We start from the raw sequence: 21,981 nt of genomic DNA, 5'->3' as shown, positions 1-21,981 counted from the left end.
TATACAAAATGCTTTGAAGCAAAATACTAACTTCAAACAGAAAAGATCAAATCAGAGCTTTTAGGCTCCAGACCCTCACGACCCTGAAGGAGGACAGTAGAGGATAAATGACTGAATGAATGAATGTGTGTATATAATGAAGGGAAATATACTGAGTGAAGAAAAAGGCATGTTGCAACTGCAATTTTTTCTCTAAGGTTTAATCTCAGGAATAATGGTTCAATACATCGTCATAGTTAAAAAATAAAAAAAATAAACTGATGTAGAGAGCATTTACAAACAGCTAAAAGGTGCGGAGTAGTTGTTAGTTTAAAACCATCTGAGGCTGGAGTCTGAAGGGCAATCTTTAAACAGCGATAGTGAAATGTTTTTGCTTCTAAATGCATTTATTTTTATAAATAGTTTTATTTGGTAAGTAAATTTATAAAATGATAATTCTTTGCAGCCCAGGAATCTTTTTTTTTTTTTTTTGGAGGGGGGGGGGGCTTACGACCACCTGACCTGTTTTTCTCCTGCAGTGTCAGTACTCTGTCCTGCAGGGGGCGCTGCTGTCACATTTCACTCACCTACACCACCGAAGCAATGTGATCAGTAATGGCCTCTTTCTGTTAACACCAAAAGCTCGTTTAGCTTTAACGGTTCCCATTTTTTCTACCGAAACGTCATTAATGTTGGAGTTTCACTGTTCTTGGTCCGAGTGGCTCTTAGCTTAAAAATGAAAAATCTTTCCACGATGTAAAAGAAGAAGCTCTCGTTTTCCACGGCAATAGTAGGTGACCAGTCTTTTTAGCAACGATGCTAAGTTGTGTAAACACCTTACAGTATGTTAGACCGACTGTCCACACGTTAACGAGTGTGATGTGACGGCTGCCGGGTTTGGTTGTTACTTGGTTACTTTGGTTGGGTCTGTGTTTGCCCATTAGGAGCGTTCATGTAAGCTAACGCTGAGGGTTTTGCTGTGAAACAAACATAAAGACAACATGAAAGCTCGAAGCTGGTCCAAAATAGCCTTTGTGTTTACATTATGGGAGGATGTAATGGCTTCACAATATACATACACATCTATCTTTACCCATACTTGCTGCATATTTCTTACTTACTGTTTCTGCTTTAGACACTTGGAGAGACTGCAGAATGAATCAACGTGAGTGGAAAGATGCTGTCCACAGACTCCAGAGACTTCTGGAGCCAAGCCGCCACAGCATGGGGAATGCCTCCAGAGGTTACAGAGAGTGGGACACTTACCACGAACACTCGAGATATACTGTTCCTGAACCACATAGGAGTGATGTGAGGTGGAAAGAGCTCAGTTCTTCATCTCATCATGTTCATAGTAAAGTCCCAGAGGTGGAGGACCCGGACGGAGAGCCGCTGCCATACAGTGAAGAGGATGTAGAGCTAGCAAGAAACAAGCAGCTCCTCAGAGAGATGGAGGAGAGAATTATGCACAAGAAAGCTACACTCGCCACGAAAACGCGGTTTGTGGAGACACCACCAGGTGTTTCCGGTGACGAGCCTCCGGCTATGTGTGTAGGTCAAACTCTAAGAGACAGAGTGAAGGAGATTCTGATGCAGCGACAATACCTCAGCTATTTCTCAAAGGTGAGGAGCACTGAATAGACTCTCAGAGTAAAGTGTGTTTCTTTTTTTTTCACGACCCACCTGATCCCCTTAGAATCAGATGTTTTTGTTCTTTTTTTTGTTTTTGTTTATTTGGATAACAAAAAATATGACCTTCATATTATAAATACTTGAGATTTAGATGAAGTAGGGTACATAGGATTTTTGCCTTATTTTTTTTATACAGGGAATATCTACATGAGATTTTCAGTGCTGAAAAACACAGGGCCTAATATAAAATAAAAGAAATGAAACCTCATCACTTGTAGACTCGTACTGACTCACTGTCACAATTTCAAAAATCTCGTTCATGTGTAAAGCTTTCTTTTTCTATTATTCAGGTGCAGTCGGCCAGAGAGAGAAGGAGCTCCTCCTGCCCGAGCAAAGGCGGTGTGCTGCAGGAACAGCATCCTCTGAAGCTCAGAGTGAAGGTTCTAATGAAGAAGAGACACACTGTTGTACCACCTTACAGTGAACAGGTATGTGTCATGAAATCAATATCCTTAGTATCCTTATTTTCCTATTATATTGTTTTATGTACTTTAATAATGAAGTCTTGTAGAGCAAGGCCACTTTTGACTCACAAAGTGCTCAGCCAGACTGAAAAACAGGAAGTTTTAGTGCACAGATATATTAATAGATAAGACACAGAAAAGAGGAACTTTCCATATAAGCAATGTTTGAAACTGTGTGACGTGTAAAGTACCAAAATAAAACCTATATGAGGCACAGTTTATGATTCTAATGTTAGAGATCCTGCAGCTGGCGTTTGAGCTGTGCAGGGGTCTCTCTCTTCCGGAAGATTATTGAATAAAAAGAAATATAGATGTTTTAACACACTGAGTCGGTTTTCTCTGTTCTATCACAGGGACAAAAGAATCGGGGGTTAATATCGTGCCACACAAAGCCCTCACAGCTGAAGTGATTGGAACAAACATTTCGGATGGATGTAAATGTCCTGCATTTGTATAGCGCTTTACTTAGTCCCTAAGGACCCCAAAGCGCTTTACGCTACATTTAGTCATTCACCCATTCACACACTGGTGATGGCAGCTACATTGTAGCCACAGCTGCCCTGGGGCGCACTGACAGAGGCGAGGCTGCCGGACACTGGCGCCACCAGGCCCTCTGACCACCACCAGGATGTGTGTGAATAACAGTGTTTTCCCCCAAATTACAATGTATTTGTGGTGTTAGTGTTTGTTTGTGACGAAGGCGTTCAAGGTGCCTCTGTAACAGAGGAATAACCAGCTGCTGTTACTGTACAGTCCTTATGTTGTTGATCCAGCAGTTGACAGTCTTTCTGTTGTGTCATGGCAATGAAGTAGTAAATGCTAATGTTATCTTTTGTCTTAACATTATTAATGTGCTATAAAACGCTGAAATATGGCCATTATCTTTTGAGTGGCTGATGATTTGGAAGTGCTGAGAACAATTTCAGACGTGTTTACCTGAGACCTGGATCATGGCAGCATGTAATTATACTTTTTATGACAGCATCTGAGCTTCTCACCACGAATCTGCTGGTTCAACAGTAAAGTGAATTTCTGACCTTTCTCAGGGCCCTGACGTTGCGTGGCCTCTTTCCAGCCCAAGCGTTACATCACCGGCTAAGAGAGAGGACGTCATCAACAAGGGTTTCGAGTGCTTCCTCAGCGTGCTCAACAAAGGAGTCGACATCAACTTGCTCAAACCTGAGGATGACTGTGGCGAGGTTGTACAGTTGATGCTTTTCTGCTTTTTCTTTGTATTTCAACCACACCATACCTCCACTTACATGCAGTATTATATGAATGAATCATAAAATAAGAAGAAGCTTTGATCAACATTAGAATGCTTTACTTTTCTACTCTTCTCTGAGTAATGACACAGTAATCTCTTTTTTTCCTTCTCAGGTCCCTGGTGTGTCACTGCCACCTCTCGGCCGAAGCATTTCTTCACCAGCAAAGGATGAAAATAATGTCAACAAGGGTTTTGAGCGCTTCCTCAGCATCCTCAACAAAGGCGTGGACATCGAAAAGTTTAACAAGATTATGAGCAATGATAGAGAGGATCTTCCTTTAGGTGAGGAGCCCCTGAACATTCAGATCCCTGACATGGAGAGCAAATCAGATCCACCCTTTAGGACTGAGAAGCAACAGCTGAATAGTGGAGCTTCGCTGCTGGGCCTCAGACAGCCCAGTGAAAGTATACTCAGCATGGACAATGACATTGAGCCGAGCCCCACCCAGAGAAAGGAAAGCCAACGGTTGTTTAGTGGTGCCTCACTGCAAGGTCTCAGCCCACCCAGTGAAAACCAGTGCTCAAACAGTAGAGCCATTCTGTTACTCAGCCAGGCCAGTGAGAGCCAGTGGTCGAAGACTGAAGCCTCGTTGAAAGGCTTCAGCCATCCCAGCAAGAGTATTGGCAGCGGTGCCTCACAGCCAGTACTCAGCAAAACCAGTGACAGTGAGCGGGCAGGCAGTGGAGCCCTGCTGACAGACTTCAACCACGCCAGTGAAAGCCAACAGTTAAATACCGGAGCCTCACTGTCAGGCTTCAGCCTACCTAGCGAGAACCAGCACTCAAAAACTAGACCCATTCTTCTAAGCCACGGATGGGAAAGTGAGAGCCATCGATCGAAGAGTGGATCCTCACTGAAGGATCTCAGTCAGAAAAATGAGAGTCTACTCAGTACAGCCAATGAAGGTGAACCGGGCCTCAACCAGTCAAAGGAAAGCCAACGATTAAATACTGGAGCCTCGCTGAGGGGCCTCAGCCAGTCCAGTGAAGGTACTGGCAGTGGTGCTCCACAGCCTGGACTCAACAAAGCCAAAGACAGTGTGCGGTCAGACAGTGGAGTCCGGCTGACGGGCCTCAGCCAAGCCAATGAAAGCCAACAGTTAAATACTGGAGCCACATCACCCAGTGAGAACCAACTCTCAAACACTAAGCCCATTAGGCTGAACCTCAACTGGGCAAGCAAGAGCCAGTCGTTGAAAAGTGGACCCTTGCTGAAGGGTCTCAACCAGGACAGTAAGAGCCAGCATTTAAAGAGTGGTGCCCTAATTCCCGGGCTCGGTGATGACAGTGACAGCGAGTCAAATGGTAGAAACCTGCTGGCAGGCCTCAACAAGACCAACAGTAGAGAGAAAAAGACTGACTCATCTACTCGAGAGAGGCTCTTCTTACCTGGTGAGGAGGAGGAGAAGAAGAAGAAGAGCAAAAGAGACCACAGTTTGGGCTCTAGTAATCGATTAAAGTCTCCGGTGGCACTGAAGAAGAAGGAGGAGGAAGAAACCTCATCGGTGAGTGAGCAGCATGAACAGCTGCAGAGCATTCTTAAAACTCTGGGATGGAACCTGGACGTGGACGAGCTGAGCAAACTGGCAAACCGCACTCAGGAGAGGCTGTGCGGGAGAAAAAACGAACGTGTGAACAGCAAAGAGGAGCACGAGAGCCGCCAGAAGCACTCTCGTGACCGAGATCGCAGGAAGTCCTCATCAGGCTCTCCTCTGCGGAGCAGCAAAACAGACCAGAGTCAGGAGAGAATGCATGGGAGCAAGAGCGAAGGGAGGGTGAGGAAGAGTGAAGGGAGGAGGAGGACTGAGAGCAGAGGGGAGGACGAGACACAGCAGAGGCGCTCTCTTAGAGATCACAGAAATTCCTCGTCCTCATCTTCCTCCAGGTCAACCTCTAGAAGCTCTAGCCCGAGCCCCTCATGCCGTCGACGCTCTCGCAGCAGAGATTTGAAACGGAGGCGGAAGGCCGAACGAAGCCGCTCGCGAGAAAGAAGCAGAGAGAGACTGAAACACAGAGATCGATGGAACAGCAGAGAAACACTGAGGGACAGAGAGCGAAAAGACTCAAAACATTTTTCTGCTTATCCATATTCACAAAATCCCGTGTTTCCTCATCCTGCTGCTTCTCCATATCCAGACTACATTTTGTCTCAGTACTCGCATTTTGCTCTTAGCCAGAGTGGCCACTACAGCGGTGCTACAAATCCTTACTGGTCATACAATCAGTACAACACTCCTCCCTCTCTTTCTGCCAGCAGCCAACCTTACCCGCACTTTCCTGGCTCTGTAGTGGCACCTAACATGGCTTTCCCTGATCCCAGCCTTCTTACAAACAGTGCCTCATTTCCAAACCCGGACCTGTCTGTGAGCGAAGGCCAAGATGGGTCAGCCTCTGTTTCTCGCTGCCTGAGAGTCATCAATACCGAGCAGGCATCCTCTCAGAGCCTCACAGGTGGACACAACTGGAGACGGGGTCGCAAAAAACTTATGGAAGATTTCAGGAATCCCAAAAGTATTTTAGAGAAACACAATAATGCATTGAAGACACCACTGGCACCACAGGACTCAAAGGTATGCACCAAGACTGTGGGTAATGACCCCTGCACTGAGGAGTTAAAAGAGGAGAAGCCACAGCTAACAGAGGAGGAAATAAAGGCGAACCTGAGGAAAAAGGTTGGTGTTCAGTCGGTTTGGCCAGCTCTTGAGGCCATGCCATGCTAAGAGGTTAGGTTGTGCCATTATTTGCCTTGCTTGTTGTTGTTGATAATGAAATGTAGTGACTCAGAGGACACTGAGCACAATTACTTCAGTATATTTAATGAAGCCATGCATGCTGTTACCTTCATCCAGTGAACATTTTCAGTTAGAAGGGGTTCAAATTTGTTTTCTTTTTTTTAAATATATTTTTGACCCTCATAACTTCTTAAGTGCAGGAGATATCAGCATGAAATTCTTAATCCCAGTGTGAGCATCAGTATCTTGGATGTGTCAGATTCTCACTGATGTGATATCTGTGGCATAGAGGAACAGAGTATTGGTACCATGGATGCTTTGTCTGCTTTATCAGCCCTAAAAATTTCATGTGTTTTATCTCCTGTACTTATGAATGTATTTTACATAATAAAATGCTCCATATATACTTTAAGATTCTTCTAAATCAGAAACGTTTAGTAGTACGATGGTAAAATTTAGCCCAACTTTATTAAATTTTGTTATGCAAAAAATGAAAAAAGATCTAATTCTGGGGATGGATTATTACTTTATTTTTTTCTTTACTAAAACTAAAACTGTAGGAAGCTCAAAGTATTTCTTTGATGTGTGTTTTTGGTCTGAGGATCAACTTCAGCAGAATTCCCAGTACTCAGTCTGAGACACTTAAGATGTGTCAATATGTATTTTAAGCATAAGCAGACGCTGTCACACGTCACTAAAATCATTTCCATTTTTAGAATTTTAAACATTTGAAGACATGACTGATGCCCTGCATCTGTAACAGTTGTCAATCATGTCATTAGATATACTTTTCTGAGTATCATTACTTCATCTGAATCTGTTTCATAATCCTGATCTCAGTCTGTCGTTATGTTTTACATTATCGCTGCTATAATCTGGAATTGTTTCCCTGCTTTATGCTCCGAGTTTCCTGTTGTGACAGCCGTCATCATCGTGTCATCATAAATCGTTTTTCTCTTTGGTTATTTTTCTAGCTTGAAGCTTTTAACCAGAAGGTAAAGAACACGAGCCAGATGCCTCAGTCCAAAGTCATGCAGCCGGCAAACTCCCTGATCTCTGAGATAGACTGAACGAAGTAAGTATATTCAAAGGAAAATTAAAGGATAATTCCACTTCAGCCTGGCACGTTTCCTATGATTCATAGTTAAAAGGTTATTCTGGTTCTGCAGGTTACAGTTCTCCATCTTTGTTTTTGAGCACTGGCTGAACAATCACGCACAGCTCGTGCAGCGTGACTGTAATATTAAAGCCTGAACCATGAAATCATTTCAGAAATGTAAATTTGTTGAAATTGGAATGTTTGTTGAACCTTCTGTCTGTAAAAAAAAATCAACTTTTGTTACAGCCGGCATATTTTTGCAGGTTATTGCTCTCAGTAGCGTTGCATGTCCCAGTGCGGCTCCAGTTCTTCCTTTGGAGAGAACCAGCTCACTTTTCCAAAGGTTTACGTGCTGATGGTTACGTGCAGTTCTTTGCAGAACTGGGGTTCAATTTTTTTTTAATGAAATCTGTTGGCAGCAAGTGCTGATTTCATGCAGCAGAGCCACTATCAGCAGTGGTTTCAGCATTAGCACAGCTTCAGTGAAAAAGAGCTGCATGTCTTTAAGTCCTGAAAAATTCTTGTTGAATTTACATTTTTCTTTAACTGCTTGCTGATGTAAATGTGTTTGATCCTGTCTGCTAACTATTTTTCCCCCTTTTTCCAGGCGTCTGTGTCCGGTGAAGATTTTTATTTTTTCAGCCTTGTTCACATGTAATGTTTAATTCTTCCTCTACATTTGTCCCTGACCTCCAACGCCTTTCTGTCATCTGAAATAGATTTTTGCACAGTTCATTATTGGTCTGCTTTCATGTTTTAGCTCTGTGCTTCTGTGAATGTCACCAGTTTTGTTTAATGTTGATTACAAGAACTATTTTTTGTAGGCCGTACTGTAGTTTGTTAATGAGAAATGTATATTTTCATCGTTAAAAATGTTTCAGCCTGTACAGTTTCCAGTTTTACATTCACTCTGTCACACTAATAAAGAAATCTTACAAAAACAGGCGTGCATGTTGATGACCCATAACTAACTGTACATTTACACAATATGGACAAAACCACTGGGCCACATAGCAAGAACATTTCATTTATATAGCACCCTTCAAGACAAGAATCACTTGCCAGCTTCACAAGAAAGCATAAAGAAAAGTGTTAGCTAAATGCAAGTCTAAAAAAACAAAAACGTTTTTATTTGTTTCTTAAAAGAACAAATAAAAACGTCCACTGAGTCCACAGACCTACAGCAGCTGCACAAACACACTGAGACATACAGAGGAGGGTTGGACCTCTGCGGTTAGTTGGCAAGGTGTTGGTGACTCTGGCTGTGTCCCAATTCAGGGTCTGCACGCTTGAAGTACGCATTTCAAGTGCGGTTACGTCACCGCCACGCGACGACGGCTGTCCCAATTCGAAGTGTGCTTCAAATGCATACTCCAAATGCGCCGTCGATTTCCCCAAATATCAAGCGTGGTCCGGTCCACGCTTCGTGGTCCCATATATCCCACAATTCACAGCGCGGCGGTGGGTGTGGATAATTTTGCCGCAAACAAAACATTTTTCTCCTTCATTTCTGTCAAACAAAGCTGTATGTAACGTGTCTCGCGGTTAGTATCATGGTTGCTAGGCAACCTGAACAGCGCGACGAAGCGTCCCATTTCACAAGCCTCTCACTTCCGCACTTCTCGTACTTATAGTACGCACCGTACGTAGTACGCGTAGTGCGCGTACTTCAAGCGTGCAGACCCTGAATTGGGACACAGCCTCTGACTCCTCTCTGTAGCTTCACATGGTCTGACAGCTTGTGGCCGAGTTCCTAAATAACATAAATTACAGCTGATGGTGGAAGGATCCTCAGGCTTTTTATGTAGCGCCACCTTCTGGTCTGTTTTTCACATTATGTTGAACATGTCTTTCATAAAGGAAGTAACCTGAGTCGTGTTGATGTTCGGGGAAGGTTTGAAACTTGAGTTACTTGGGAACTGGTTAACAAGTGGCCTGAGATGAAGAAAACATCACAAAATTCCAAGTCACCCACATTTTAAATAAAATTTAGAATACCGTTATAATCACAGCATTGTCGTGTTTCAGCACACAAGACTTTATCAGCAAATTAAACAGATAAGATGAAAACTGAGATAAATGTGCTCTTTGTGTTAAAAGGACAAACTTGACACACTTGACGTCCATTATAGGTAATTAAAGACCCTCCGCACTGTGAGTGATAACGTAATTGCTTGATTACTAGTGTCTGTAATGTGATTGCATTGCTGTAATTTATCACTGCTCATGCAGAATCATATTACTGCCTGACCAAAAAATGTAATGTGATTACAGTGGCAAGTTACACCTAGCACTAATAGATGTGTGAAAACATCTGTCCAGTCCTTCAGTGTGCAAAGCAAATGATGGAACGACAAAAGGTTTAGTGTTTGTTTATCTTTGAAACTGTTTTTAATGCAAAAGAAATTCAGTTCACGTCAGTTCTATTTCTACAGTACCAATTCTCCACAACAGTCGCCTCAAGGCGCTTTATATTGTAGGTAAAGACCCGACAATGTTAGAAAGAAACTCCAACAATCGCATTAAAGCCTGTGAGCAAGCACTTGGTGACAGTGGGAAGGGAAAACTCCCTTTTAACAGGAAGAAACTTCACATACATACAGACAAAATTTCTCCTGTATTTTTATGGTTTTAACTAAGGGCTGACTTTGTCAGTAATGCGCCATCAAATAAAAGAAGGCAGCACACACTCAGAGGCAGCTGTGTGCTGTGAACCAGTTACTGTCTCTGAAACTCCGTCATGTATCGTTAAAGACTGTTTTAAACCAACTCTACATGTACACAAATACAGTTTTCATGAGGAATTCAAAAAAGATAAAAGCAAGAACTTCCTAATAAATTACTCCACCTTTGCAACACCACAACTCAGAGCAAAATCACCTGGGAATGCGGTCGCTGCTGACACTGTTTTATAAACACAGAAGATCCAGTTGTTCATCTAAAGTTCGTCCTTCTCCTCTCCCGGGCAGTAGCATGCTCCCCTCTGGCTGTTCATGTACGGTCTGCAGCCTAAAGTCCACACTGTGTTGAAGAAGGTGTCTGCTACAGTCTCACATGCTGAGAAATAAGAAACAGGACAGCACAGGATCAACGGAAGCTGACGTACTCGGATAACAGTCAGAGATCAGTGATTAAAATATCACGAAGAAGAACATGACGGTGCATGAAAGGAAGGTTAAAATATTACTGACTTTCCACTTTGGACACGAAGCCGAGGCTCTTCTTGAGGTCCGAGCAGATGCTGTGGAGGCACCAGCGGAACTTGGAGTCGCAGCGATACTTGTTGGAGCCGCAGGTGTCGTAACACATATCCAGCTGATTGCAGCACTTAGTCATGGCAGGGATGCCCATGTCCATCTGACACACAGCAGGAAAGATCAACGTGTTTGTGTACAAGTGCATTATTAGCATTATTAGCTCCATCAGAAATAGGTTTGTTGTTTGTTCTGAGATCAGGTTTTATTTTGTTTACATCGGACGAATTTTTACAGCTCTGCTGTCGCCTCTCTGTGTGGACTTTTTGTGTACTTTTTTATTACATAAACAAAGTAATATTTCTTTAGTAAACACCTCAGATGCTTTTAGATTGAGTGCCTTTATTAAAGGTGGAGTTCACCCTCTTTTTCCTCCAGTCTACTTGCATACACTCCTGTTTTTCCCAAGTTCTCCTGGATTTTAAAAGCATCTCCCACAGCCTCCTGCTTTGCTGTTCCTTCATGGAAACTCCACTAATTAATAGCTGTAATATACAGTCGGTGTTGGCATGTATGTAGTGCATATACTACTTTGCAGACAGAGCCTTCCTCCTGTCTTAACTGCTGTCACTTCATCACTTCACTTCTTTACTTAGAAGACACAGTAAAGATGTAGACTTTAGCAGACACCAATAAATAAATAATGCTGAACTGAGTGTCATGTGTTGCTCGTCAGATGCACAGTAGGAGTTGTTTTCTTGAGTAGAGCTGAGCAGACATTTAGCTCCCAGAATCAATAAAGTGTAAAAATCACAAGTCTCCTGTTTCCAGCTGTGCTGAAGTAACATAACAAGCTGGAAGCAATTTTTCATCAAAACGAGATTTCCTCCGAGCTGCACAAATGAACACAGCGTTGTAAAAGAACAGGGATAAGACAAAATATTAACTGTACACAGCTCAGTTATGGAAAGTCACATATTTTTGTTTTATTACCAATAATACCCAGAAACCTGCTCCTGGAGTTTGAAACCTAAACGTGTGCTCTTTTTAATTTAAGGTTTGCTCTCTTGCTGTTTGTTCATCTGTTTTGGTGTCTGCCCCACCGCGCGGAGCTCAATCCTAAGATATGTACGAGCAACACACTAACAATGTTTCTAAAATCATGTCCTGGTTACTGAAAACAATAAAATGTGTAGAAACAGAGCAGAGGCTTCTAATGTTCAAGCTTCACAGAGAGACACATGAAGTCTAAAGAAGACGAAGCTCCAGCAGCTCTTGAAACTGGCTTACACTTTTTCTGATTAGAAGCAAATGCTCATTACTCTCTATGGGGCCTCGATTGTCCTCCACCCAAACTCTATAAGCGCCTTGTGAAGATGGATCCAGCTTTTCATAACAGTATTGATGATTTCCAAATAAATTTGCTCTAAACAGACAGAAGAGACCTACCCCTTCTGGAATAGGAAGACCGAAGAAGTAGGAGCTACATCCATTTGGTTCTGGCATCTGGTAGCCCGAACGAGGAACAGGAGCTTTACCTGAGGGAGAAATAGCAATTAATAAATAAATCAATTAAAATTAATTAAAATGTAGGTCATGTTTTGCAACAGGCCAGCAGGACTGTGCTGGGCTCTGTTTGATACCCCCGTGGATTTAAAATAGATCCATGTTTGCACATAGATGACATGTTGCACATCACTTGATGTTTGACCCAGTCAGCACATAAAACCTCTCCTATCAGAGTTCACAGTCCATTTCCAGGCTCAGATAACAACCGCGACAAATATCAGCGTGTACAAGACCTTTCTGAATAAATCCTATTAGCTCCGAGAGAAGGAGGTGATCAAGAAGTTATCAGGTGAGATAACTGACAGAGTGAGAGAGGAAGATCTGCAAAAGCTGTGCGTACATACTTACTAACTGGGCACATTTGTAATCAGCTGATTTGTGTTTATTAGAAATATCATAAGATGATTACTGGGATTACTGGAATCATGATCGTATTCATAAAGGGTTCAGTTTTAGGGCATTCTTACAATTAAAAGAGCTGGCTGTTCAAAGGTGAAGAGCGGCTTTGTTCAAGCTTTAAATATTAAATGCTTCAAAAAAGGAGGCAGAGTTCGTTTAAGACCGTTGTCTACTTGCTCGAGACAGAGACTCTCCAACATGCAAGAACATGTAAGAACGTGGGGCGCCAGTCTGAAACAATCTCAGAGTAATGTACACAACATAAAATCTTGAAGACTCAGATTATCATTAAAACATTCAGAGAATAAGGAGGGAAGGGGCAAAGCTGAACATCATCTGCTGTCTTCTTTGGGACAGAGCACGTTTGAAATGGACTGAGGCCAAGATAAAAACTCTTCTGTGGTCAGATTCATCAAAATGTGACATTATTTTTAGAAAACATGGATGCCGTGTCCTCCACACTAGAGAGGACAGGACTGTCTGGTTTGTTCAGCCATCAGTGCTCAGTCCTAAAGCCTGCATCTCTGACGCTCAGGTGCATCAGTGGCTTTGGATCTGGCAGCTTGCACATCTGGAAATGCACCATGAATACTGAAAGGTATCGACAGGTTATAGAGAAACACATGCTTCCCCCATCAGGATGATGCCTTTTTCAGGGAAGGCCAAGCATATTTCAGCAAAACAACACTAAACCACAAGCTGTTCCAGCAGCATGGCTTCGGGTGCTGAACTGCTAACCTTTCTATGATTTGTTCCTGCCACCAAATTAACATGAACGTAACATTTTTCTCAAAATGTTGCATTTTGTCAGTTTAAAAATGTGTAACGTTCAGCGTCAAATGTTCTATTCTGAATATAATAGGAGTTTATGAGACTTACAAATCCTTCCATTCTCTTGTTATGTACACTTTACACAGCTTTTCAAACTTTTTCAGGATCGGGGATTTAATTTGCTGCTCGTCACAGACCGCAGATGAGGGATGACATCATACAGAGCCAGCAGTAGAAAAAAAAGCTGCCTGAAACTGAATGTTTAGAGCAGCCTGAAGCGTTTTATATTTACTGACCTCGTAATTTGAAACTCTGACCATTTCCAGTGCAGGTATCTAGCTTTGCTGTTTATCAATAATTTTATTTATGTATGCTTTTTATTATAAAGGCCCTACAATAATACAAACACAGATACATACATGGCCTTATACCAGACTATGTAATACCACATGTTCACCTAGCAGACCTACCATATCTGCAGCGGTATTGGCACACTCCGTCACGTCCGCCCATGAACTCCAGCATGGAGTCAAAGTATCCGCCGACGGCCTCAAAGCTGTCGCGGAGGGTCCCTAGTCCCCAGTCCCCATCTTCATCCTCTCCCTGTGTGCTGTCAGCTGCTTGGCCCTGTGCAGGTGGTGCATTTGCTGGGTCTCCGGCCTCCTGACTGAGAGCGCTGTGGATGAACAGGCCCAGCAGGAGCAGCAAGACGGGAGCGAGAAGAGCCCAGCGGGTCATCCTGTGATACAGGCAGCTCAGTGTGAACAGAGAGTTCAGAGAGTGAGGGAGCGACACTCAGTGAGGTAATACTGAAACTGTCTGCGTGACCTGAACTTTAAACCTGACTCAGGGACGGCCTCATATGTGGAGGAACAAAGTCCGGCTTCTATCTCATCTTTTTAGCATATCTGAACTTGTGCTGTTCCTGTTGACGGATGACAAAGTGCGTTTGTTCAGTAGCTCACACAAAGTGATCCAATCACACACAAAGCAGACACATTGCATTGACAATCCAACACAATGGGCAGCACATTGAACACATTTTATAAGTGGTCAGAAACTTGTCAATAACTCATGAAAGAACAAAGTTACGTTGAAACCAAGCACACCATTGTTTTTCTTGTGACATTACCAATAAGTTTGATGTGTCACGTGGCCCTCTTCCTATTGAAAAAACAACAGTTGTATCCAAGATGGCCGACTTCTAAATGGTCACCACCCATCTTGAGGAGTTTGCCCCCTCACAGATACTAATGTGCCACAAACAGGACTTTAACATCACCAACCATTCCCATGTTATTACGGTGTATCCATGTAAATGGCCCACCCTGTACATTGAGCTGGAGTTAATAGTTTTGGCCAGGTGCTTTATGTGGCACAAGATCTGAGGTTAGGTGTGTGTACGTATTGGTTCAATGCTGTCTAAAGTACTGCTTTCTTTGATTCACCTGCATGATGATGTAAGCCCGCTTCTGTCTGGCACGCTCACATGCTGACAGTGTTAATTCAACTTTTAAACGTTAGGGCCAGTGTGCCACAACAACCACTTTTAAGCTGTCACCTCTGTCTGGTCTTTATGATGCTCAGCTCTTCTACATCCTTCCTGCTCTCTTGATTTCCCAACCTGCTGGACTCCTTGAACCTCTGAGACCAGGGTTGGACCAGTTAAACTGAATTGTCAACTATCTTACATACTTCATAACATCATGGTTTTAATAATGTATCTTACATTTTAAAAAAAAGTAACAAAGGTGGATAACTCAGATTGCACTGATTGTTTATTTCAGTATCACTCTGTGAGAGACAGTCTAACACACTTGGCTTGGTATTTTATATTACTGTCCGATCAAATATGGTAAATAACTTCAAAAAATGCGCTGTTATCAAGTGAGAATCCAAAAGGTTTCAGGGCTGTGCCATTACTGCAAGGTTTAACGCGAGACGATACAAATCTTCACCGCTAGGCGGCGACAAGCGTCCGTAGCGTTAACCCAATGACCCTGTCGTATGGAAGTGACGTGGAGTGACGTAAATATCGAACACGGAATTAAATGGTTTTGGGTTTTTTTTACACGGAGTTAAATGTGAACGGCTGAATAACGTCCCGTCATGTACACAAGCGAAACCCCGATCGCTGGAGCGACCTCTGATAAAGTGATCCGCGTGACGGCGTAAAGTGAAAGACGTTTATTTCCTGTTTGTGTTTCGATATCGGACCTTTATAACTCCGGACCGAGCTCTGTACACACAGAGACGCACATTACTAGGAGTAAGATGGTTTTTGCGAACCTGTTCTCGAGGCTCTCCGCTGTGGATGAAGGAGTGAAGAGTGCGGGTCAGCCTGCCGTCACGCAGCGGTACTTAATGAAAGTTTACCGGGGTTAGATCTGTTTTTATGGCCTCCTCTTCATCACTCACTCTCTCTGTTTGGCAGGAATGAGCCTGGGGGAGGTGGGAGAAAGAGGAAAACTCAGTGCGAGCTGTTTGGATCTCACAAAAAGGTGAGCTAACCTTGGCATTAAGGTTTGACATAACACATTAAAACAATATATTTTAGTTTGTCATAGTTTGAGTTCAACCCATCCTGTCTCTACGACAGCCAATCATAAGAGAGTTGCTTAAAAACAGGAGGGCCAGTGTCAGATAAGCGCTGTTTCTTTTAATGTATCATGATGTAGATGTGTTCGCTTCATCAATCGGTGACCTCCAGCTTCCACTGGTGGGTTTGGCATCAAAGTGTTGGGGGGTTAGTATCAAATGTGTGGTAGCTGGGATGAAAATGAGCTGCTCCTTCATGAGTAAGGGAAAGAGAAGACAGGAGATGAATTGGGGAAGCACTGGCAGTGATGCTGTAGACGCTCTGTTTTGGTGTGGGTAGTGCCTGAAGGAGTGGTGGAAAGGAGCTTCTTGAAGAGTGTCTGGTTTGCATGATAAGGGAAGAGCTTGAAGAGTGCTATAATGTGAACATTTGGTGTAAAACTCTACCAACCTACCTGCTGTGGTGAGCCTTTGTGGCCAAGGAGCAGCCGGTAGCTGCTAATAAAATAAAATGTAGAACTTTTATTTTTTTTATATCAAATTTTTATGTGTTTATTTTTCTGCAGAAGCCGTGTGTCCAAGCCCAGGGACCCAGAACTCGAAGTAACGCCAAAGCTGATAACACAAAGGACAAAGTGTGTTTAATGCAGAACAGCGATGGTGAGCAAAGACTGAGCAAAGGCTTCAGTAACAGAGGCCGTCAATCTCAAAGGCAGAAACATCTGAAGAAGAAGGATGGACAGAAAGATCCATATCAGCACAAGGAGGGACGGAGAGGGAGATTTTCCCGTGGACAAGGAAGACCGATGTCTGGAAGAGGTGGGAGAGGCGGAAGAGGACATGAAAATGACATGATGGTAAGCAAGACTCCAGGATGGCTTTAATTACAAACGCCATCCACCATCAGCTGGTTAGAGCTGCAGCAGCTTGAGTTTATGATGGATTGGCTCGCCATTTCATGTCACGCCATCAGTACAAACAGATACTCGGATCCTTCGGCGTTAGTTGGAATATTTATTGAAGCGGACACATTAATTCAAGTAATCCTTCAGTGGAATCAAATTTAACTCGTCTCCTTTCTTTTAGGACTTTCAAGTGAAGCCAAGGTTCATGACTCAGGAGTTCAAGGACCAGAATGCGCTGTTGGTGGACGGGCGGTTACTTTGTCGACATTTTCTTTACGGACGATGCCTAAAGGCAGGTTGCATCACAGCTGGTTATTTAACTTTACCCGAATCTCTTTTTTCAGACTGCAAAAATGAAAAATGTGCTTTCTTTCCTTTCCTGGATACAGGCTGAGAGTTGCCAGCTGGAGCATATTCAGGGTTACAACGATCTCATCAAAGAAGTCTGTAAATTTTACATCCAAGGCTTCTGCACAAAAGGGGAGAGCTGTCCGTACATGCACAATATCCTTTGATATACTGTTGTAAGCTGCCACAAACACATCTCGTTAACCAAATGAAAGCGGAGGTTGTTGGCTGTCTTGTATTTCCTATACCAAGCTGCACAGTCTTTTCCTTGCAAGTTTTTCCATAGAAAAGGAAAATGCTATCAAGGAGAAGACTGCAAGTTTTCTCACGAGCCGCTTACTGACGTCACAGGAAAACTGTTGGATGAGGTGTGCATGGAGAAGTCAGGCATGAAAATGGTCTCAAAATGTTTTGCATGCATTGCTTTGTGCTGAAATCAAATGTAAATGCTTTGCTTCTTTTCACTGCAGTTATTAAAATGGCAACGTGACCTCTCTGAGCTTGCAAAAAAAGCTGAGCATGAGCCTCCGGGACAGCCGGCGAGCAAAGAGGAGGCAGGAATGACAGAAACAAAGGGGACCCCCAGTGTTTTCATGGACCCGCTCAGGTATGCACCTCTGAATTTAAACATGTCCTCATCCTCACGTGCAGTAAGTGTAATTGAAGGATTAGTTCATGAATATGAGACCGACGACACAGAAGATGGGCTTTTATGTGCAGGCATAGACTGTATATAAAAGATGGATTACATTTTCTCTGGACTACAGAGCAGCAAACATTAATCTGAACACGACTCGCTGCTGTATTCTAAGAGGAACTTAAGTTGTTACGATGCTTTTAGCCTTTAACAGGAATTTTTCTGATAATCCATGCACGTTACCTTCACTGGACATTTTTATTTTTCAGGCCTAACTTTTACCGCAGCGCAGATGCAGCTACAGCTACAGCTACAGAAGGGGAACCCTCAGTACACCAGATACAAGAAATGGCCACAGTTACAGATGAAGCTGTTCTTCGGTGTGCAGCAGACACCGCCCGACCTCACAGCCCTTCATCAACCAGCAGTAACTGCCCGGAGCCAGTTTGTTATTCAGTGGAAGCCATGCTTGGACCTCAGCTGTACAGGTCTTTCCCTAGCTTCTATAATACTCCTGAAAGCAAAGAATCTACTACCCCTTCTGCCGCAGAGACCACCACCGAGGCCACTTTAGGCTCCACGACACAAAAGGAAGTTCCCTATTCTGTTGATGCTGTCCTCAGGTCCTTAAAATCAGTGGAAAATTACACCCTTGGTCAAAGACTCACTGCTTCAAGTGTAAAAACTGAGGAAATCCAGGATCCTCTCTTAAGTTCACAACATCAAGTACAAAAAGTCTCACTGAGTATCAAACATGAGCCAAACAAACCCTTCAAGAAAATGTACAAGAGCCTGTCTTCCCTACAAGTGCACGACAGCCTGATTTCTAGCTCTGATCTTATTCTTTCCTCTGGTACTCAGCAATGTGGAGCTATACCAGAGTCCCTGAAATCTGCTGAAATGGCTTTTCATGAAGTTAAACTGGAGCGTTTGCATCCTCCTGTTATAGATGAAGATAATCCTGCATCTTCCAAAAGCAAATCGGACATGAATGAAAGCTCACAGCTTCCTACAGATAACACCCGTCCTCCTAAACATCTCTCGGGTATTTCTCCCTCTTCAGGCGTCTCAGAGTTTAAAAGCAGAACTTCTGCTCCTGTTGAACCTGCAGATGGCTCCATTAAGACGAGTGACTCTGCAAACATTGCCGTTCACCATTTTGCAGCAAAGCAGCTTGCTGAGATCCCTCGGTACCAAAGAAAGACCAAATCTGTCTTCCAACCCGGTACACAGAAACGCTGTTCTGCTAAAATGTCACCGGAGTGCAGCGGGGAGACTCCAACTCTATCCGATTGTTCAGCTGGACGTAAAAAGACTCAGAAAATCCCCTTCAGTTGCCTTTTTAAAAACCCAATCGCTGAGAGCGTGACACCGACACCTGACCCAGTGAGAGCCTCACAGCCTGCACATTTCACCAGCAAAGAAGGACATTTAAAAACTGAAGTCAAACCTGAGAAAACCTCTGCTGCTTCCTTCCTCAGCCTTTTTGCAAACCCCCTCTCTGAGACTTTGAGTTTGCCTCCCTGCAGTCAGGCGTCAGCTGAAAGTCCTTTTCAAAGCGTTTCTAATGTAGAGTTGGCTCCTTCGTGCCAGGTCCAAACTGATGTTAAACAAAGTCCTGATAGTTGCTCCACAACCTCTGAAGCTGAGCCTGATCCTGTGAAGCAGCCAGCAGATCCAGCTTGCAGCATCGTGCAGGATTCAATCAAGGAGACTTCCTCCAGTCCAGCTCCGGGTGGTCCGAATCCATCTGAAACTCCGGCACAGCAGCAACTGCCTCACGTCTCATCGCCCACAAGTAAGGATGCGCTCAACACGTACAAAAATGTCTAATGTCCATTTGTGTGTCTGAAATGTGCTCTTAACGTCTGCCATAGGGGCGCCTAAGGATTCAGTCCTGAAATCCCTGTTTGTGAGCCTGAGCCCATACCAGGAGGATGGAGAGCAGCGGGGCGGCATTCAGATCAGTGGTGCGCCGTTTATTCACGCCCCCTAAAAACATTAAATACTTTAAATAAAATTTTAGTGGAATGAAACAGAAATCAGTTTTTTTTTTGTTTTTTTTTTTTAAATTTCAGAACTAGAAATGAGCAACAAAGGTCGCGTCGGGCACACTTTTGGAAAACAACAGCACGAAGAAAAGAAGCATCGGGTACGTGAATGCATGTTTAACATAAAACAGTTTAGGTTTAGGCCACGCCCCCAAACTGAGCAGAAAGAAGAAGAAGAAGCAGAAAGAATCTGCTGTTTTCAAAGAATCAGGATCAGTTCAAACTGTACTTCTTTATCTGCAAGACTGTTAGTGTGGAAGAGAAGTAAGATAAGATAAGATAAGATAAGATAACCTTTATTAGTCCCACACGTGGGAAATTTGTTTTGTCACAGCAGGAAGTGGACAGTGCAAAAGTTATGAGGCAAAAATTAGAATACAATAAGAATAAATACAGTACACAACTGTACAGAATAGAATAAAATAAAATACTATATACAGTAGAATAAAATAAAATAAATATACAATAAGATAAAAATAGAATACAAATACAAATACTATATACAACTGAGTAAAAATACAACGATGACAGAAAGGATTATTGCACTTAGTATTATTGCATATGTATGGATGTGTGTGCTTGATCAGTTAAAGTCTTTATTATGGAGTCTGACAGCAGTGGGGAGGAAAGACCTGCGAAATCTCTCCGTCCCACACCGTGGGTGCCGCAGTCTCCCACTGAAGGAGCTGCTCAGTGCTGTCACAGTCTGCTGCATGGGGTGGGAGACGTTGTCCATCAGGGATGACAGCTTAGCCGCCGTTCTCCTGTCACTCACCACCTCCACTGGGTCCAGAGATGCTCTCTTCAGCCTCATCAGCCTCCACAGGCAGTAATTCTTTACATCGACAAGGTTCCCGAGAGTTCTTCAAAAGTTTTAAAGCCTGAAAAATCAACAAAATTAAGAGCATAAAATGACTTAAATTTCCCATAAATTTGATGAAAGACTATATTTTTGAGACTGGTAGGAAGAAAATACAGCTTTTAACTTAAGTTTTGTTACTGCTCACATTTATTGTCTGTTTATTTTCAGTGGTGATTGTACACATTTATCTGTTTTAAGATTTAGGTACGTATGCATTAAGCTAATCGAATAATTGGAGAGAAAAATACAAAATAAAAATGTGACAAATTGGTCACAATGGGCTGGCATGGCTGCAGGGCCAACTGTTCAAAATCCAAAAAGGTTTCACCTTTCATATTATTGTTCATCGGCAGTCAAATATAATACTGCATTTCAGCATTGTTTGGTTAGTATTTAGTTAGTATTTTTCAAATGGTGAGGGGCCCTGTTTGGAGTTGGTAGTTACTGCTGTAAAAAAGCAGTTTGGCCTCTGAAGTCTGTTTATTTCAGCGGTTTAGTGTTCGTGTGAGAGTTTTTACACAGACACTGATCAGAGATGATTTACACCGGAATATTGTGAGTTTTTCTATTTATTTCTTTGTGCTCTGCTCCTCAGACGTCCAGCAGTCGGCCCACCGTGAAGGCGTCTGCACGCTCAACAGACGACCAGCTTTCTTTTCAAACTCCTCAGAACTCCTCAGAGGTAACAGCAGGGCCGACCCTCAGCAGTCCAGGTGTGACCGAACCTCAGGTTAGAAACTCTGGCACGTACAAGCTGCCACTGAAACCAGCAACACCGGAGATCAACCACCACACCGACCCGAGAGAGATGCACTGCTCTAGGAAAGAAAAGAGGGGGCGTGGGAGGGTGGGGGTGACTCCACTGAAGGACCTTTTTAAGACTCTGGACAGCGCTGTTTTCCACCTGGGACGTTAACGTTGGGTTTCCTCTGTTAGATGCAATCATAGCGAAAATCATACTAGTGATGGGACTGTGAGTGTGCACTAAACCTGCACGTTTGCTTGTTCATCCATGCATCACCAAAGTTTTGACTAAATCACATCGGTGCATCAAACCAGATTACCAGTGTTTGCACAGTCCTGTCAGTCTTTTGGTTTTTTTTGAAAATGACACTAAAACTGACACTTTTTTCCTGCAGTGTTTTTTTTATTTTTTGCTTTATGATCAGTCGCGTAACTGTGTTCAGCATCTGACACATTTAAGTAAATCCTGTGTTTTAACAGGCTCATTGTGTGTTATTTTCTTTCAACATTTTTATACATTCCTGTGACTTAAATTTAGCTCACTGTAGAGATTTTTTAATTAAAAACGTGTTTATTTTAATTAAATAACCCCAAACACTCATTTGTGCCTCAAACGTTTTGGTAAAGGTGTAAAATCTTCTACTTTGATACTGTAAGTAAACTTTATGCATATATTCCAAATTGTCTGATGTTTAGCATTTGTTGTTTCCATTTTCAGTGAATATTTGCC

The 21,981-nt window shown here is 43.0% G+C and overlaps 3 protein-coding genes across 7 annotated transcripts; 2 read left to right on the top strand and 1 right to left on the bottom strand.

Annotated features, from left to right (window-relative positions):
* Window positions 1–498: 498 nt before the first annotated feature.
* LOC147328553 (uncharacterized) lies at window positions 499–8,171 on the top strand. Its single transcript, XM_086296997.1, has 7 exons — window positions 499–769; window positions 1,115–1,602; window positions 1,962–2,099; window positions 3,182–3,334; window positions 3,516–6,074; window positions 7,109–7,209; window positions 7,841–8,171. Exons 2-6 carry the CDS (start codon window positions 1,135–1,137, stop codon window positions 7,202–7,204), a joined length of 3,414 nt encoding a protein of 1,137 aa, XP_086153123.1. The 5' UTR covers window positions 499–769; window positions 1,115–1,134; the 3' UTR covers window positions 7,205–7,209; window positions 7,841–8,171.
* A 77-nt stretch (window positions 8,172–8,248) lies between these two features.
* On the bottom strand, window positions 8,249–13,974 carry LOC147328552 (group XIIB secretory phospholipase A2-like protein). The gene is made up of 4 exons (XM_086297002.1): window positions 13,637–13,974; window positions 11,877–11,965; window positions 10,425–10,590; window positions 8,249–10,290 (listed from the first exon to the last, which is right to left on the bottom strand). Exons 1-4 carry the CDS (start codon window positions 13,902–13,904, stop codon window positions 10,172–10,174), a joined length of 642 nt encoding a protein of 213 aa, XP_086153128.1. The 5' UTR covers window positions 13,905–13,974; the 3' UTR covers window positions 8,249–10,171.
* On the top strand, window positions 12,222–21,736 carry LOC147328551 (uncharacterized). 5 transcript variants are annotated; one of them, XM_086296999.1, is made up of 11 exons: window positions 12,222–12,285; window positions 15,601–15,667; window positions 16,271–16,561; window positions 16,791–16,901; window positions 16,999–17,114; window positions 17,217–17,325; window positions 17,428–17,564; window positions 17,864–19,392; window positions 19,472–19,564; window positions 19,673–19,746; window positions 21,103–21,736. In XM_086296999.1, the coding sequence occupies exons 3-11, from the start codon at window positions 16,349–16,351 to the stop codon at window positions 21,421–21,423; spliced, it is 2,703 nt and encodes a 900-aa protein (XP_086153125.1). In that variant the 5' UTR covers window positions 12,222–12,285; window positions 15,601–15,667; window positions 16,271–16,348; the 3' UTR covers window positions 21,424–21,736. The 5 variants fall into 5 exon arrangements, 4 of the variants coding, with proteins under 4 accessions (XP_086153125.1, XP_086153124.1, XP_086153127.1 ...); XM_086296998.1 differs by lacking the exon at window positions 12,222–12,285 and adding an exon at window positions 15,184–15,523; XR_015129967.1 differs by lacking the exon at window positions 12,222–12,285 and adding an exon at window positions 15,185–15,523 and having other exon boundaries at window positions 19,483–19,564; window positions 21,103–21,166.
* The last annotated feature ends 245 nt before the right edge of the window (window positions 21,737–21,981 follow it).

This window comes from Aulonocara sp. 'chitande type north' Nkhata Bay, linkage group LG6, assembly GCF_057382095.1.
Source record: "Aulonocara sp. 'chitande type north' Nkhata Bay isolate Kocher_YH1m ecotype deep benthic linkage group LG6, A_spYH_male_GT1.1, whole genome shotgun sequence".
Classification (NCBI taxonomy): domain Eukaryota; kingdom Metazoa; phylum Chordata; class Actinopteri; order Cichliformes; family Cichlidae; genus Aulonocara; species Aulonocara sp. 'chitande type north' Nkhata Bay.
Note: the sequence above shows the minus strand (reverse complement) of the source record. Positions and strands in the feature narration are given on the sequence as shown.

Coding starts and splice junctions, on each gene's coding strand:
- LOC147328553 (XM_086296997.1), top strand. CDS start 1,135: ATGAATCAACGTGAGTGGAAAGATGCTGTCCACAGACTCCAGAGACTT. Junction 1,603..1,961: donor ACCTCAGCTATTTCTCAAAG/GTGAGGAGCACT, acceptor TCTATTATTCAG/GTGCAGTCGGCCAGAGAGAG. Junction 3,335..3,515: donor CTGAGGATGACTGTGGCGAG/GTTGTACAGTTG, acceptor TTTCCTTCTCAG/GTCCCTGGTGTGTCACTGCC.
- LOC147328552 (XM_086297002.1), bottom strand. CDS start 13,904: ATGACCCGCTGGGCTCTTCTCGCTCCCGTCTTGCTGCTCCTGCTGGGC. Junction 11,966..13,636: donor CCAATACCGCTGCAGATATG/GTAGGTCTGCTA, acceptor TTTCTCCCTCAG/GTAAAGCTCCTGTTCCTCGT. Junction 10,291..10,424: donor CTTCGTGTCCAAAGTGGAAA/GTCAGTAATATT, acceptor CTTATTTCTCAG/CATGTGAGACTGTAGCAGAC.
- LOC147328551 (XM_086296998.1), top strand. CDS start 15,441: ATGGTTTTTGCGAACCTGTTCTCGAGGCTCTCCGCTGTGGATGAAGGA. Junction 17,115..17,216: donor AGCTGTCCGTACATGCACAA/TATCCTTTGATA, acceptor CCAAGCTGCACA/GTCTTTTCCTTGCAAGTTTT. Junction 17,326..17,427: donor CAGGAAAACTGTTGGATGAG/GTGTGCATGGAG, acceptor TTTTCACTGCAG/TTATTAAAATGGCAACGTGA.